Raw genomic sequence first — 15712 nt, 5'->3', positions numbered from 1 at the left:
TTGTACTTTCTTTTGTTCACATGTTGTTCCTTATTTGCACATCGTGTACATCACGTACGGTAGTACCTCGAGCTCGAGGATGCTAGCTTAACTAGAACCTATATATACATCTAGTACTAGCTGGACGCCATCGATGAAGCTTAAGGTCAAGCAGTAGGCTGATGCGTACAGCATGGGATCTCCCGAAAGGCTGTTTTCCCCACACCAACTCCAGCTGCTAAACTAGGCACTCTTGGAGTACCACCATTCACTGGCATCTGCTTGTCTTCAAACAAACACATTTCATGCAACGGAACACCATACACCTATAAGTATATGCCATGACACAGTCTCAGTCTCAACCTACCCACCTGCGTCGCGCTCGGCTCGCTCTCGCTTGCGTGTCCATTGCTGCCAATGCGTCTGTCATACCTTCGCGTGTCCATTCTCAAAACTAATTTATCTCATTATAGGCTTTGTGGTGGAGGTGTTTTCACCTTTTCCCTCATGTCACCTGCTTTGGTCGATCACTTGAAGTTGACTCAACCTCAACTGACCACCATAGCCTTGGCGTAAGCATCTTTCAGCACACAACAATGATGGCTGATCGCCTTTCCAGCGGCATGATGGGCCAATATCCCTTTGCAGCTATGATAGGCAAGGTCGTCGACAAATATGGTCCTTGGGCCTGTTCCATCTTCGCTAGTTGCCTATTCTTCACAGGCTTTGGATTATTTGCGAACGAAATTGCTAACACACCAGATGATATTGTTCTACCTTCTGCATCTTCATTCCATCATCTCACCGTCTACTTCTTTATCGCGGGACTCGGAACTGCCTTCTCGTTAGTTGCCCGGTTTCTTGGGGTACCTGTTACTTATCATGGTCTAGATATTTCTCTTCCTTATTTGCTGCCTGTAAGAACTTTCCCGGTTTTATCGGCATAGCATCTGGAACGAGCATCACCTTGTTTGGTTTATCGCCGATGTTCATATCAATATTGGCCTCAAGGTTCTTCTCGCATCCCGACGAAGGTCTTGATGTCACCCGCTTCTTACGGTTCCTTGCCCTTTTTTGCGGAGCCGTTCATTTATTCGGTGCTTTCACTCTCCATATTATACCTCTCCCCGAAGATCCTCCAAGTGCTGTCTTGGAGGATCCAGAAGGGTCGGTTCACGTCGACGAACAAACAGCTCTTCTCCAGGGAAAGCGTAATGGTGCTGCTGAAGTCGAGACTCGCATCGTTGCTGCTTCACCCGTCAAGGGTGGTTCGGCAGTTGACCTTGCCAAAGACCATTATTTCTGGGCTCTGGCGTTCGTCTTGTTCGTAATCCTAGGTTCTGTGAGTTTACCCTCTCATATCACTGAATAGATCTGATTTTGGAACTTGGCAAGAGCGAAATGGTCATATCCAACATTGGCACAATTGTCCTTTCTCTTGCATCACAAACTTCAAGCGCAATCATGGATCCATCTACTGATGTAGCAACTGCAACGCAAGTCCGCTTCCTCTCTGTTGCCAACACGCTCTCTCGTCTGGTTGTCGGACCTTTGGCAGACTTTGTGTCTCCCATTGCATCACACCCACCATCCGATGCCCAAAGTATTCCACGCAAACGCCACGTCAGCCGTGTGGCATTTCTCTTCTTCTCGATACTGGTGCTTGCATTAACCTATTCGTGGATGGTACTCGGCGTCAGGTCGCAAGTAGACTTGTGGGCTCTTAGGTCAGTGACAGCGCCTTGAACCTGATTATCGCTCTCATCACGTCATTAGTATCGGCGCCGGGGTCGCTTACGGTTCAACTTTCACAATTTTGTATGTTCTGTTAGTTCCTTTTTTCTGATATCTTCCGGTTGACCTTGTTCTGTAGACCGAGTCTGGTGTCGTCTGCGTGGGGTATAGAAAACCTCGGGCGCAACTTCGGCATTCTCACATACGCTCCTTTCCTCGGAACGCCGGCATTCTCATACTTTTATGCCTTCAATGCCGCCAGCCACTCAAGTGACGGCGCGGTTTGTAAAGGCATCGAGTGCTGGAGTACGACCTTTTCGTGGTATACTGCGATTGCATTCGCTGCGTGCGGTGTCACTGGATACCTCTGGCGCAGTTGGAGAGACCAAGTGTAGTCCGCGTTAATGTATGTGTTGGCAATATAGATATTGTGCAGGTCTTTTGGCATGTGTCCACAACGTCCAAGTTGTCCAACGTGTCACTAGTTTGCTATTATGGTATGTGACAAGACCTCATAGCTAGCCTTCCCTGAGTGAAGGAGAACCAGTCCCGTCAAGATAGCGTGTTGGACTTTTGCGTGTCGCATTCGTGATAATAAGACCTGAGGCCCCACTTATGTCTAGGGGTCAGTAGAGCTAATGGTCTGCCTTTCAAAATGTCTATGTCAAAACTGTTATAATAAAAACCACAGGGTGAACCCAATGTCCAATAAACTGATAGAAGAGATAGATGTAGTAAAAAAAAGAGCGTGAGCAACCAGTTAGGTTATTAAGTAAGGTGGTGGAATAAGCATGAGATAACAAGGCGCAGATGAATCACAAACAGACGTTTACTTGGTACTATTTATTGCCCTTGACGACCACCACCACGATAATGGCAATGATTATGATGATGAGGAGTACGAGGAAGAAGCAAATCCATCGCTTTTTGCGGGCTGAGCGAGCAGAGTTGACAGCTTTTCCTGTATGCTGGAGGCTGCAGAAATGTTTAGAACTGCGTGACTATTTCAAGGGAAACATTTACCCGGCTTCCGTGTCTTTCTCGACCACTTCTGCTGATGCTTGAATCGTGTTGATAGTTTCGTCTTGCTGTTCTACCAACATGCTCATCTGAAAAAATTTGAAGGTGAACATCAACAGCTAACTTGGCTAAGCATTCTGAAACGCACATCGTTGAAGAGCTGAGCAAGCTCTGAAATGGTTTGCTCGATACGCTTAATATCTTGGTGTCGCTCTTGTACTTCCCGGTATGCTGCCCTTGATTCACCGTATCGGTTGGAGTTCATCAACTAGTATATGGATGAGATTCTGTTTGAAGGAATAAATCAAGACACCTACAGCTTGGCTGAATATTTGCCCCCCGTTTTCGTCGTTCACGACGGCCCGAACTTCTTCAGGGGTAGCGTCCGGGTTAACTGTGGGATGACCATGAGTGATGGACAAGAAATGATGCATTCATCCCACCAATCTTGAACTGTCTCTCCATTCGCTGCTTGTACTTTTGGCGGTACTGCTGCTCAACAGTCTGGTAGGACTGGATGGCATCAATGAACTTGGACTTGACGAGAGCAGTCTAGGAGCTAATTTAGTTCACACCTCTGACACTGTAAAGAGCGGCACACTTGTTGTTTGCGAATCTGGCCGTCACGCCCACTGCCTCCCTGCCTCTCCAAGTCCTTTACACGACGCTTGAGTGTTGCACTCAGGGCGCTGGTATCCTCCACGAGCTCTTGTAGCTGAGAGGCATTGCGTTGCATCGCGGCATCATCTGTGTTGTTCAGTGAACGAGAGTGCAACTCGTCAATGCGAGAAACGTTGGCGTTGAAAGTCTTGATGGTGTCTTGAATTGATGAAATCTAGTTTGCGGACACATTTAATTTGGCGGGCCCCCGCTATAAGGAGAAGCGCCTACCTCGGAATAAAAATCTGACATACTGTCGCCTCCTGCATTCAGGTTTGTTGAGCTGTCCCTCACGTCAGCCATCTCGTACCCATGGTCGTCTTGCCTGGCATATGGATTTTGTTGTCTTTGGTAACCAGAGCCGTATGAATTACTGTCGTGAAGTTAGAATGACCCGTCGTGGGTTTGGAGTGACAGGCGAACTCACCCGCCCTGTTGCTGGGACTGTAATGCAAAAAGCATCAACTACCCATTCTTTATTTGAAAAAGGGACAAACGCACTCTCATTGCCGCTAACCTATCCATTGTATGTCGTCAAGAAGTGTTGAAAGAACACGGAGGAGTGTTGGAAAACTAAAGATGAGGTGAATTTCGAGCTGCGTATAATATATATGTGTGCGTAGATGGACGCGTTAGACTGCAGTGTCCCGACTACTGCTTACTGGAGGAAAGATGAGTGGTTGGAACGAAGCGCGACCAAGGGAGTACAGCCACAAATCGCAGCAAACATATATACCAATAGTCTAAAAGGGCCGCAATTGCAGTACTAGGGATACTTGGCGCTCCCCTAGAGCACAGGTTCAACGTCGCCATTTGTCTTATCAGGGCCTATGAGTTGCAAGGACTTTTGTATGAAGCATTGAAGTATCATGTACATTATTTATTGAAGCCACGGTGATCGCACGGTGACCAAACACATTTCGAAGTAAGTAGTATCACTACTATTTTTGGCTGAGCGCCGCTCGCAAGACCGCGATTTGCCTGTCCAGCGTCTTGCGGCTTGGTCCTCCAATAGACGACCTTCTCTCAACGCTGGCTTCGAAGTCAAAGACCTCGACCACATCGTCAGAGAACTTTTCGTGCAGACTTTTGTAGTCCTCAACAGACAATCCATTCAACTGGCATTTTCTAGCCTCGGCCAAAGCGACGGCGCGGCCAGAAACGTGGTGCGTCTCACGGAAGGGTACCTACGCAGTCGTCAACAACCTATAACGGTGAGCCAAAGAAAACGAACCCCTTTCCGGACGAGATAATCAGCAAGGTCGGTAGCGAGGACATCCATAGTCAGTGCTTGTTGCATCTTTTCGCCATGAACCTATTTTGGCCACCATGTCATTGAGTGCCATAGGAACAACGAAATCAGACAAACCTCCATGGTCGCTATGACACCTTCTGCGATCTTGAGAGATGCAGAGATGTTGTCGACAGTGTCAAATAGTGGTTCTTTGTCTTCCTGAAGATCCTTATTGTATGTCGACGGTAAACCCTTCAGCGTCATCATGAATCCTGCCATCTAGAAAAAGGTTTGCGCTCGTGGAAATTAATGGCACCACACTACCACATGACGTACATCACCAAAGATGCGCCCAGACTTTCCTCGCAATAATTCAAGAGAGTCTGGGTTCTTCTTCTGGGGCATCATGCTCGAGCCGGTGCTAAAGGAAAGGTGAGACCGCGCCTCAGACTGCTGTCCGTGCAAAACCATACCTGTATGCATCGCTGAGAGTGACAAAGCCAAACTCGGCAGTGGAATATATGATCAAATCCTCAGCCAGACGGCTCATGTGAGTCATGGTAAGACTTGACCACATCAAAAATTCGACAATAAAGTCGCGATCACCGACACCCCACATGCTGTTTTCAGCAAGTGAAGCGAACCCCAGCTCTTTAGCAAGAAATTCGCGATCGATCAAGAATGGGTTGCCAGCCAGGGCACCACTTCCGAGCGGAAGCACGGAAATACGGGGGATAAGTTGCTGAAGTCGCTCAAGATCGTTGCGGAACGAAAAAGCGTGCGACAACAGGAAGTGTGACCACCGAATGGGTTGTCCTCGCTGCCTCGCCGTGAGCGGCCCACTTTTATGAGAAGTGTGTACCTACTTGGAGATGGGTATATCCAGGGAGGAGAATATCTCTTTCCTTGTCTGCACGCTCTACCATGATGCGCACGAGACCTTTGAGACTGGATTGAATATCATCCACTTCACCGAGAAGCCAAAGGCGCATGTCGGTAGCCACTTGATCATTGCGAGACCGACCAGTATGAAGTTTTCCGCCGAGTGGGCCAATCAGCTCGCTTAGTCTGCGTTCGTTTGCAGTGTGAATGTCCTCATCATCAGGGGCAGGCTGAAACTGTGACACAAATGAATGGTTATTGGATAAACAGTCGTGAACGAGTTACGTACTTGACCAGTTGCCCATTCTCGACCGACAGCATCTAAGCCTTGGGTCATTTTGACCTCCTCTTCCTCCGTAAGAAGACCAACGCGTCGGAGAGCTTTTGCATAGGCAATAGATCCACGAATATCGGCAGCATGCATCCTTTGATCATACTTGAGTGACTGATTAAACGCGTGCATCCTTCAAGACCATCAGAATATCAGTGCTACATTGTGAGTCATATGCGTACAGAGGATCCGTTGTGCCCGTAAACCTCCCGCCCCATAGCTTTTGTTTTGTGGGTTGCTCGGTCATCGTGTGTCGACGGTGAGTCAGAGAAGGACAATCTCCCCTAGGCAGACCTTTTTATAGCCGAAAGTCGAGACTCGACGTCGTTCCTCTCACAGCTGTGGGCGACTTGTTCCTTGGCGTGTCCCCGCGCCGTCACGAGGCTAGGTCATTGGTGCAACGGTGGATGACTTGACACATCGGATATGGTGTAACGGTTAACATTGCTGTCTTTCACACAGCGGCCCCGGGTTCGACTCCCGGTATCCGAATAACTTTTTGCCCATACGCCTTCGTTCAGTTCCACGAGTTGCACCACGCCCAGCTCAAGCTTGCAAATTTCACCTTCCCAAAACTCCCACAGAGTCCAGCAGGAGAAGAATCGGCCTCGGAGCACAGCTTGTCATCTCAGAGGCGGCCACTGTTGAAAGCACATCATGGGGCATGTCTAATGTTTTAATGTTCTGGTTAGTGTTCTCTTCCACCAGCCCGATTGGCTCCCGACTAACACCGTGCATAGGCTCTACTCGATCAAATTCAACGAAGTCACTGGGACTCCAGTGGCACGGCGGCCGACATCGTTTGGCAGTTGTCAATTTCTCGTGAAGATATTATGGGCATTCCAACGTTAACGTATTCTCATGCCAGTGCCAAGGTGTATTCGACTGGTAATATGAGCGTAGGCATGCATCTCGATAATCTGGTATGTAGTTAATATTCCTCGCATTGGATTCGCATCTATCTCCGAAAGGGTGTTTACTGCATTTGCGTCAATAATCAGATGTTCTTGAGACGGGCTACTACCAGTCGTATAACCGCTTCCGAGGGATCTCATGTGATAGCAGTTGTGCGAGCGCTCCGAGATCTAGGGGAAACTCAATCTCCTCGAACAAATGGACACTTCATTGACTGTCAATTTTTTGATGACGATGACAGTCAGCTGCCCCGTGGCCATAACGCATGCGTAGGGTAGAGTGCCATGCCTGCAAGAACGTGAAGCAAGAACGTGAAGCAAACATGTGGTTCCTTGCCAAGTTCTGAGTCAGTTTAACGCTTACTTGAAACACCCGTGACATCCGCTTGCCACGGTTTGATGAACCGTCTGATGCGGCTGAGCACGAGAATACTTGGGTTCCTTCACTCTCTTGCTACTACTGGTGGCTCGCAGCAAGCTCCTTTCGTGTTGTTATGTACTGGATCGCTTGAGTGAAGTCGCCGATTCGGACTCCCGCAGTATACTTGCCCTTACCTTTATGCCACGTGCTGGCGGCTATTTTTGGTGGGCTTAGCAGTTACATGGCTGACGCGTCGTCGAAGCTGTGCGCCTTATAAGATCGACACACCTCCAGCTCCCTTTCCCCTCCTGCCACCACCACCGTTGCGTATTCGACTATCCCTCCACCCTTCACAGTACGTCTCCCCCCTTTTTAATTTGATCTGGAACTCATAGCCGATATCATTCGCAGGTTTTCACTCACTCGCCACCATCATGCCTGCCAAGAAGCGTTGTCAATTCCAGTCTGAGACTCCTTGCAATTCTGCAGCTCTTCGCATAGTAGGCCAGTGCCCACATTGCAGGGCAGACTTCTGTGGAGCTGTGAGTAGATGGTCCATTCATTACGTCGTGCCATTTAATATTTGCCACCCTTTCAGCATCGCCTGCCTGAACATCACAATTGCAATAACCTGGAGGATTGCCGGCAGCAAGCGTTCGAGCGTAACAAGGCGAAGCTAGAGAGCGAACGGACTGTAGCATCGAAGATGGCTACTGCATGATGGTACCCCCCTCTCTAGGTGCCGACGGTTCTGATTTCTGATTTACTGGCCTCTGCATTATCAGCATGTCCCACGTCCCACTATTTTATTTTACTTTGGATCTTCTATCTATTGCGTTCCATCCAATCATCCCTTCCCACACTAGTGATACCTCCAGTCACCTTCTCCACCAGCTATAGGACGCTCGATCTGTTGTGGGTTGTACTGCTTGTAACATGGTTTGTAATAGAATTTTCACTTACTTTGACAACGAGACATGTATGTTTGCATCACTCGGCTGGACGGGGATTATTTCGGACTTTTTGCCTAGGAATCTTTTGGAGTTATCTTCTTTCACATATGTATTTGTTCGACATGATGAAGAGTCGTGGCCCGTTGAATCCTTATCCGATTTCCTACCCGAATGGACGATCGCAGCAAGCAATGGGCGATTCGAAAGATTTGTGTGGGTAGCTGGTTTCACGGGGAGTCGATAACGATAAGTTCAGTGGCCTTCCGTTGGCACCTCTCTGACCGCATGATGAATTAAGCGACAGGTCAGATATGATCTAGATTTGAGACAATATTTTGGTTACCACTGCTTCAACAACCGGTTTAGCCGCTAGCGGACCGTCGATTGCGCGATCTTCATGCATGTTGCCCTAGGTTGCCCTATGCACTTTACTGTGTTGCACTTGCCGCAGAATGTGTCATCACTTACCTCGGAGCTAATCAACACGGTACACACAGGAGGGCAAGTCTATAATAAACTCTTCAAGTTCATGATTGCGTCACTGCACACGGCATCCAAACCCTTTCATACGACGAGTCTGACCGATATTTAGATTGACTGCCCTCGGTTGTTGTGAGTGACTCCCCTCGGTGTCATGAAAGGTGCGTCCTGTTTACCTGTTTACCATGCTCCGAACTCAATCACTGCGCCAAGGCGGCCCAGATTCGAAGTTTTAAATGATGATACCCTAACCTCGATCATAAATACGACGGGTTTACCGGGTGTGATGTGAATTGACGCCGTAGCGTATATATGAGAGAATTGGATAGCGCTGTACCCTTGTGCGCGTAGTTGACGACTGCGGATAGCGGGGACCTAGACGTTGGGTGCGTTATAGGCGTGGCGGAATTCGGAGAGCGTGAGGAAGGAAGGGAGTCGAATACGGGGGAATGTATTATGACGTCATTTTGTGCCTTAAAGGGAATGACATCATGATAAACATTTTCCGCGGTGTCAATTACAAGTTGAATCTTGTCCCGGTCATGTCCTTCCTTGTTCTTTTTCGGGTTCTCTCATCATAACCTTTTTCCTTTCTTCGCCTCCTGTCCCGGTACCTACCTTCTCAAACCAACGGGCAAACTCATTAGGCTCAGGCTCCCGCTGCCGTTGCTGCTGCTGCTGCTGCTGCTTAATTGAAAATTTCACCGTTCAAGGTGTAATCTCATCTGCAGCTAGCTATACTTTATTCAGTAATGCGTTTGTATTATTTTATAATGAACTTGCGTGCTAAACTAACCAGATTCACTTGCTGCATTGTGGCCTTGCGTCATTTCTTAATTCGCTCTTTTACTGGTCAGCCCCTTGTCCTCGTGTCCCCCTCACTTCATTCCCCGCGGTCCTTCTCCAAAGGGCCTTATAGCAACGCCTCTTCCAAAGTCCGTCCCCATCTCTTTTTCTATATCCTCAATGTACCTTACACCAACATGGGTAATGTAGTGTCTCTCGTCGATATTCAACACAGCAACCCTCCTTCAGACGAACCCATCCCGGAGCCTCATCAACGTCCATCGGCACCTGCAAGGACAACGTTTTCTCTTTCTGCTATACATCTAACTCATCCACAGGTGCTGGGCGCCTTCGCACTTCCACTTATTATTTCACCTTCTCCGGGTGAGAATCCTCTTGACTCCCCTCCGCTATCGCCCACGCTTTCCTTCCATACCGCTCCTTCCACACCTGTCACCTCTCCCCAAGGCGAAGATCCACCACCAGATCCTCCCCCGCTTCCTATCTTTGTAACTTCCAGGCCGCCATCACCCCCACTCATCAATCTTCCTTCCATAGCATCTGTTGAAATCGAAACAATACCACCGCCCGAGGCCCTTTCCTCCCCTGACTTTGCATTAGATTTCACCCTCGATGACGAGGGTTTAAGTACCCTTGAAAAAATATACCTTTTTTCTCGTAGTAGATCCGCGCATCACAGGTGGGCCTTGTGTAATAGTACCACTTCAAATCAGCTCAGTGCCCCACAGGGTATTTATTTCACATGCTCTACCAGCCTTCCTAGCGCAGGTTTCGCCTATAGAGGCTGTCGAGTATGTATTACCTCTCCTCCCCAGTTTGTCTGTCGATGAAGGTGGGTTTCTCCCCCGCTTCCGCGCTTCCCCGGCTTTAATGATATTTCTAGACGAGGCAGTGAAAGAGGCTCTATCAGCGGAGCTTGTTTCCATCATGTGGTGGTTTTTAACGGTCTGTTTTACCTCATCATCACTTTTGACCATGTGACATTGAACTCGTTGCATATCTAGCATTGTCGCTTGGTCGAGGAGCCGAGTGGCCCGTCTAATGCCGATTTTCCTCCTCACATTCAGTCTGACGATCAGGTCACGTTAATCTCAGTCCAGGCTTTCACTCCTATTTTAGCAACACTTCTCCTCAGCTCAAACGGCGTTGTCAGCGGCTCCGCGAGACTTGCCATTGTTGAATTACTCGCAAGAACACATAGGGCCGATGATCTCGGAGACAAGAACCCCGATGACCTATCTTACGGATTATTCGGAGGACACGAAAGGATCCTGTTCGAAGAAGAGGTTATTCAGCAACTTGTGATAGGAATGGGACGCCTTGAATCAGGTGAAGATGAAAATGACGCGGACGAAGTATGGTATACGCCAGCGCTAGAGATTCCTCAACCAGATCATCCTATACCAAGCAACGGTTCTGTCAATCCTTATTTTCCAAGCACGCAAACACCATTGTCTTCAACCATACGCATTCCTGTGACAGCGGTCATCCCACCGCCCGGTGCCAACCTCCCTAGTCCACCAGTCGGTGTTCCCCCGCCATATCATGAAGCCGAAGTTATTGGAATGGACACATCACCCACGACTATATTATCTCTTCATCTGGAGGATGCCAATCAGCACAGCCCAATGGAAACTACCGAGGGATCCTGGGAGCGCGACTCGATGCCTGGCATTACGACCTATTCTGATTCTGCACATTCAGATATGGACGGACTGGATGAGGCACAAGACATGGACCCTGGGGAACAAGCCGCTGTTGGACGACTATCAAGCATGAGTCTCATTGCTGCCGTAGTTGCTGGGGGTGCGTATGATACCAACTTCATCGTGATAATCATAGCTTTTTCCCATGCAGGATCATTGAGGGCCGAGACTCAACATGCTTTCGTAAGAGAAGTTGAGCGAGTCGGGAAAGATCCCGTCCACTGGGTCAGAAGAGAGGCGTCCTTCGCGTTGGGTGCTCTTGCAAAAGTCGTTCCCGATGAGCTTATCCTTGGCTCGCTTGTGAGTACGCTGCACTCAAAAAACTTACAAGTTCTTACTAGTGGTCCCTGTAGCTTCCGTTGTTTGAATCTCTACGTGTCGATCCCGCATGGCACGTGAGGCACTCCTCCCTTTTTGCTCTTCCAGCACTTTTGTCACGTTTGCCGCCAGGCTTAAGGCGATCAGTCGCCGTCTCTACCATTCTTCCTCTGTCACGAGACGATTCTGCTCCAGTCCGCACTGGGGTCCTGGAGGCTCTAGGGGAAGTTGTCTACACCTTCCATGGTGTTGACGGCGGACCGCCCGATGATCTACTACGTTTGTTCCTCGGCATGGATAGTAACTTTCTAGTTCGAGAACGTTATCGACAATCGCCGTTACAGCAACTGTCAGGTACGCAGCGGTCATTCATTCACCATGTGTGGTAATTAATGAATACTTTCTTTTTTGTGCAGCGAATGCCCTGGTGCAGTTACTTGATGATGACCCAGCTCGTCCGCTTGCGTGTGCATTCAACTTTCCCGCAGTAGCACTTACCCTTGGCCGAGCGCGATGGGGAGAGCTACGGGGACTATACCTCACGCTCGCGCGGGACCGCTCGCCTAAGATCCGGCGGACATTAGCTGCAAGTCTGGGTGACCTGGCAAAGATCATCGGACCAGACAATGCCCAACGAGATATGATGAACTTGTGGTGGGATGCAATGCGATCTGAAGATGATAACGAGATTAAATTAAAAGCAATTGAGGCTGTCCCTCTCTTCGTAGAGGCTTTGGGCGAGGGAAAGGCGAGGGAGGAGGTGATCACAGGTCTGCTCAATGTATGGGAGGAAGGCTGGTTGCGCAATTGGAGAGCGCGTGAAGGTGTCATCAAGATTATCGCTGACCTCACTGGCGGACCTGAACGACCTGACAACATACGTGCACTTTTAAAAAAAGCGCTCGAGGACGATTTTGGCGCCGTCAGGGAGACTGCTATTTCTGTGGTGCGTGGGGGCTTGACAACACCGTTGTTCTGATTAACAAGGACTTTGTCCGTCTCTGAAGATCTGTCGAATAGCCTCGCAAGATGTCTGGAGACCTACTGTCAACATGATTCACGAAGATATACTTTCGCTAGCTAACTCTCCAATTTTTCGAAGACGAATGACGTAGGTGTATCCTCTACTTCATTCAGCCTTTTACATTGTTCTGCAGGTTTGTCGCATGTCAGCAGGCTTTAGCATCCTCAGCAGGTGGGCTATCAATCTTAGTGGATGATGCAAGGTGGCACACTCTCGAGCGGTTAAGCAATGATAGCATAGTGGGTGTTCGCATTGGCGTTGCCCGTTTAAGTGGCTCAATACTTGGTATGTTTCTGATTTTAACCTTGCACTGCAACGCTCACTCTGCATTAGAAAACGTTTTGCGCGACACGTCCGTAGTGCCCCGGCGAATCTTTGACATGATAGATCATCTGCAGCGGGATTCCTCTGCAGAAGTTCGATCTTATATTCCTAGTATGACAGACCTTCAGCAAGGCCGGACAATATTCCCCTCCCACTCGGATAGTTTCTTGACCTTTTCCCGCCCACCGCCCTTGTTGTGCTCTTAGAAGAATAATCAAGAAGTCACCAGCCGTGTCCTAATGGCCGCCGGTCGAATGTTCGGCTGGATCACACTCTCGCTCTTGACATGCTTTCCTCGAAGTCACGGTGTATATTAACTTTGTTTCTGGACTCCCATCTGTCTGACTTCATTTACCTTGTCATTACTCAATCACTCATCTGTATTCTAAACCTCATCTGTCATAAAAGTCAAAACGCATTTTTCATAGACCATGCATGATATTTGTGAATGTTTGGGCGGCGGTGCCGCGGACTTTGTAATTCGGGTGCATAAGCATGGGACCAAAGTTAACGCGAGACGGCCATTCTTACACAGAACTGGATTCTTGTGGCTAAGCTCCCTTCCCCTTGCTCGTTTCATCTTCCGCCGAGCGGTTTGATCTCTCAGGCCCTTTTAATACGTATATGTACTTCTAAAATTCTGTCGATATCGAAAATGAGGTCTACTCTGCTCTTCGCTCGTTATATTCTGTTCGGTATGCCTCGTTTTCTCACCTGTGGGCGTTTTGTCACATCTTTCGCCCGATAGGTCTTTTCGTTGTCTGTAATGCCATTATATGCAGTATCGCTGTATGGAATCACAGCCTCGTCCAAGCTAACGGAGGTCAGACTTGTAAGTCATTCATATTGGTTATGACCTCGCTCTAAGCTCCATCCTCAGTGCAAGTCGATGCCTATCTCATATTCCTAGGCGCCTTCTGCCTGGCTTTCATCTTTCCAATGCAAGTACCTTGTGACTGTCCTTCCCAGAATACTGACATTTTCTGCAGCATTTTCGCCGACTTACTCTGTACAGATCCACTCTCTGGGCGGGTGTGGTTCGAGTGCGTATGGGTAGCTCTCATCTGGCTCATGCAATTAGGTGCGCCCCTCAATTCGTATCAAGATAAAATGTCTAATTTTTTTTTTGGCCTCAGCTGGTGCGGCCGCCGTGACCGCAATTGCACCGCAGGCCCAATGCATCGCCCAAGGTTGATTTCATTATCCTTTTTGCTGATCAATGTGCTGATTGTGCGTATCTAGCCGCTCTAGCGAATGGCAATGCCTGTTCGTCGACCCATGTTCTTCTAGCTTTTACTTGGATTTGTACTATCATATGTAAGTATTCTAGATTATTTCATCTAACCTTGCCGATTAACTCATTGTACTATAGTGCTTCTTTATCTGCTTCTTCTAGTCGTAACAGCCATTACGACACAACGTATCGATCCAGGCGTATGGCATCACAATGTTCGCTATCTCCGCATTGAAACCACTCGCCAATGCCTGCCTAGTGCTCAAAACTCGCCGACCACTCCTCGTTTTAAAGTTCGCGGAACTTCGGAAGCGCATAAACCTCGATCGCTTCGCCCGGCTCCGTATCCGATCTATGGCCATCGTGCTGGACTTGATTCTGAGTACGAGATTGAACATTATCGCCCATATGTGCCGCAACAGACGACTGTGGATTCCGCCTTGTCCCTACCTGAAGCTATACCTGCTCCCACTGTATCATATCCTTCCCCCGCTCTCGTCTATTCGCAAAGAATTCGTGGTTTGATTCCGCCGGAGACGGGTGCTCCACCGACACCTCGACTTGATACGTCCATAGCCTATTCGAACTCGGTCAAATCATCAACACCGGCACAGCAGACGCGAGCATCGCTCTCATCTCCATCTCCATCGCCCCCATCTTCATCACCGTTTGACTGGCCGCGAGCAAATGTAATGGAGCAACCCGTTAAGGCAAAGAGGAAACCACCACCGAGCGCTTTCGAGTTTCCGAGAGGAAGCGCTCAAGTTCCGTCGGAACTCCCTGGTAATCTTCCCACTGATTCATTATCACATCCCCGCACTCGACGGCCTTCTGGTCCTCGCGTGCGTCCGCCATCAGCTGACGAGACACAGCACTCTGCTCCTTATTTGGCTCGTCCTATGTATTAATAAGACGGCACCGTGAACTCTGAAGTCGAGTTAGGAAGTAGAGTATATGTATGTGATACCAGATCGATAGTTGTTTGTTGTTTTTAAAAGTTGTGCCCAGAGGGGAAACTGAATTTAGTGTGCATCGCTTTTGGTGGTGTCTGTCATCATATTACAACAACATACCAGTAAATTTGCAGTCAACCATGGAGAATCCTCATGCCGAACGACAGGCTGTTTTGCTAGAGCGTATTCTCAAGAACGCTGTGAGTCCATCTATAATACATGTGTGGTGCCAATCAGCCATGTTCATATCGCAACTTACAGTCAGCGTGCACGGAGATGATCCTCGAGCTGAACCACTGTGTGGAGGTGCGTGTCATCGCAATATGGATGTCCAGGGTCATCAAGAGGCAAATTACATTTGCAGGAAATACTTCGTGCCAATGCTTCTGTGAAGATTGCAGCAGATTTGGCGACGAAATACCGCAAAAATGTGCAGTATAACCTAGCAGCGACGACTTTGCACGAGGCTTCATAACCTATTGAACTATCCATGGTCATTGTCCGACGACTCGGAGGTCCGTCTAGACTCATCGTTTGGTTAGAAAGCATTTTCGATGTTGATCACGAGTAGTGCGGTATCGTGTTTGGTGTCCGACGTCCGCGTTGGCTTCTTGCGCTCATTGCAATATGTTCTCAACGATCTTACACCAATCCCTCAACTACGCGATTATACGGAGTCGCTAATAAGACTTGCTATAGAGACTGCAGCAGGGCCGCTACGTCCTTGAGGAGACAGACTTACGTTACTGTAACTTCCTTATCTGGACAATGGACTTATTGTTGCATGCCACTCTTATT

The 15712-nt window shown here is 48.6% G+C and overlaps 7 protein-coding genes and 1 non-coding gene across 8 annotated transcripts; 6 read left to right on the top strand and 2 right to left on the bottom strand.

Annotated features, from left to right (window-relative positions):
* The first annotated feature begins 42 nt into the window (after positions 1-42).
* DEU56DRAFT_764225 (MFS general substrate transporter) lies at positions 43-2176 on the top strand. Its single transcript, XM_041350880.1, has 7 exons — positions 43-400; positions 453-551; positions 599-823; positions 871-1321; positions 1375-1706; positions 1756-1797; positions 1853-2176. Exons 1-7 carry the CDS (start codon positions 321-323, stop codon positions 2106-2108), a joined length of 1485 nt encoding a protein of 494 aa, XP_041215805.1. The 5' UTR covers positions 43-320; the 3' UTR covers positions 2109-2176.
* On the bottom strand, positions 2164-4161 carry DEU56DRAFT_845466 (t-SNARE). Its single transcript, XM_041355121.1, has 9 exons — positions 3895-4161; positions 3821-3837; positions 3625-3766; positions 3335-3568; positions 3177-3285; positions 3051-3127; positions 2882-3001; positions 2737-2822; positions 2164-2688 (listed from the first exon to the last, which is right to left on the bottom strand). Exons 1-9 carry the CDS (start codon positions 3916-3918, stop codon positions 2553-2555), a joined length of 945 nt encoding a protein of 314 aa, XP_041215804.1. The 5' UTR covers positions 3919-4161; the 3' UTR covers positions 2164-2552.
* Positions 4144-6259, bottom strand: DEU56DRAFT_764217 (putative argininosuccinate lyase). Its single transcript, XM_041350879.1, has 8 exons — positions 6023-6259; positions 5799-5973; positions 5494-5745; positions 5101-5447; positions 4964-5048; positions 4763-4906; positions 4628-4708; positions 4144-4580 (listed from the first exon to the last, which is right to left on the bottom strand). The coding sequence occupies exons 1-8, from the start codon at positions 6085-6087 to the stop codon at positions 4335-4337; spliced, it is 1395 nt and encodes a 464-aa protein (XP_041215803.1). The 5' UTR covers positions 6088-6259; the 3' UTR covers positions 4144-4334.
* A 1-nt stretch (position 6260) lies between these two features.
* DEU56DRAFT_t6 lies at positions 6261-6332 on the top strand. Its single transcript has one exon. It is a non-coding gene; the product is annotated as a tRNA-Glu (tRNA).
* A 931-nt stretch (positions 6333-7263) lies between these two features.
* On the top strand, positions 7264-7995 carry DEU56DRAFT_16018 (uncharacterized protein). Its single transcript, XM_041344825.1, has 4 exons — positions 7264-7470; positions 7527-7657; positions 7714-7838; positions 7901-7995. Exons 2-3 carry the CDS (start codon positions 7550-7552, stop codon positions 7834-7836), a joined length of 231 nt encoding a protein of 76 aa, XP_041215802.1. The 5' UTR covers positions 7264-7470; positions 7527-7549; the 3' UTR covers positions 7837-7838; positions 7901-7995.
* A 1465-nt stretch (positions 7996-9460) lies between these two features.
* On the top strand, positions 9461-13176 carry DEU56DRAFT_764131 (armadillo-type protein). The gene is made up of 12 exons (XM_041350878.1): positions 9461-9483; positions 9545-9624; positions 9673-9718; positions 9893-10034; positions 10084-10187; positions 10239-10300; positions 10360-11361; positions 11415-11733; positions 11796-12325; positions 12387-12490; positions 12537-12688; positions 12737-13176. Coding segments are annotated over exons 1-12 (2739 nt in total). The 5' UTR covers positions 9461-9482; the 3' UTR covers positions 12934-13176.
* A 77-nt stretch (positions 13177-13253) lies between these two features.
* On the top strand, positions 13254-15002 carry DEU56DRAFT_764119 (uncharacterized protein). Its single transcript, XM_041350877.1, has 7 exons — positions 13254-13422; positions 13476-13559; positions 13608-13668; positions 13717-13808; positions 13864-13917; positions 13970-14044; positions 14100-15002. Exons 1-7 carry the CDS (start codon positions 13383-13385, stop codon positions 14867-14869), a joined length of 1176 nt encoding a protein of 391 aa, XP_041215800.1. The 5' UTR covers positions 13254-13382; the 3' UTR covers positions 14870-15002.
* Positions 15003-15711, top strand: DEU56DRAFT_764114 (DASH complex subunit Dad4). Its single transcript, XM_041350876.1, has 3 exons — positions 15003-15114; positions 15176-15220; positions 15279-15711. The coding sequence occupies exons 1-3, from the start codon at positions 15055-15057 to the stop codon at positions 15387-15389; spliced, it is 216 nt and encodes a 71-aa protein (XP_041215799.1). The 5' UTR covers positions 15003-15054; the 3' UTR covers positions 15390-15711.
* The last annotated feature ends 1 nt before the right edge of the window (position 15712 follows it).

The sequence above is a fragment of the Suillus clintonianus genome (assembly GCF_016758775.1).
Source record: "Suillus clintonianus strain FC179 chromosome Unknown DEU56scaffold_1, whole genome shotgun sequence".
Taxonomy (NCBI): domain Eukaryota; kingdom Fungi; phylum Basidiomycota; class Agaricomycetes; order Boletales; family Suillaceae; genus Suillus; species Suillus clintonianus.
The sequence above is the reverse complement of the archived record's forward strand: the minus strand, read 5'-3'. Positions and strand labels throughout refer to the sequence as shown.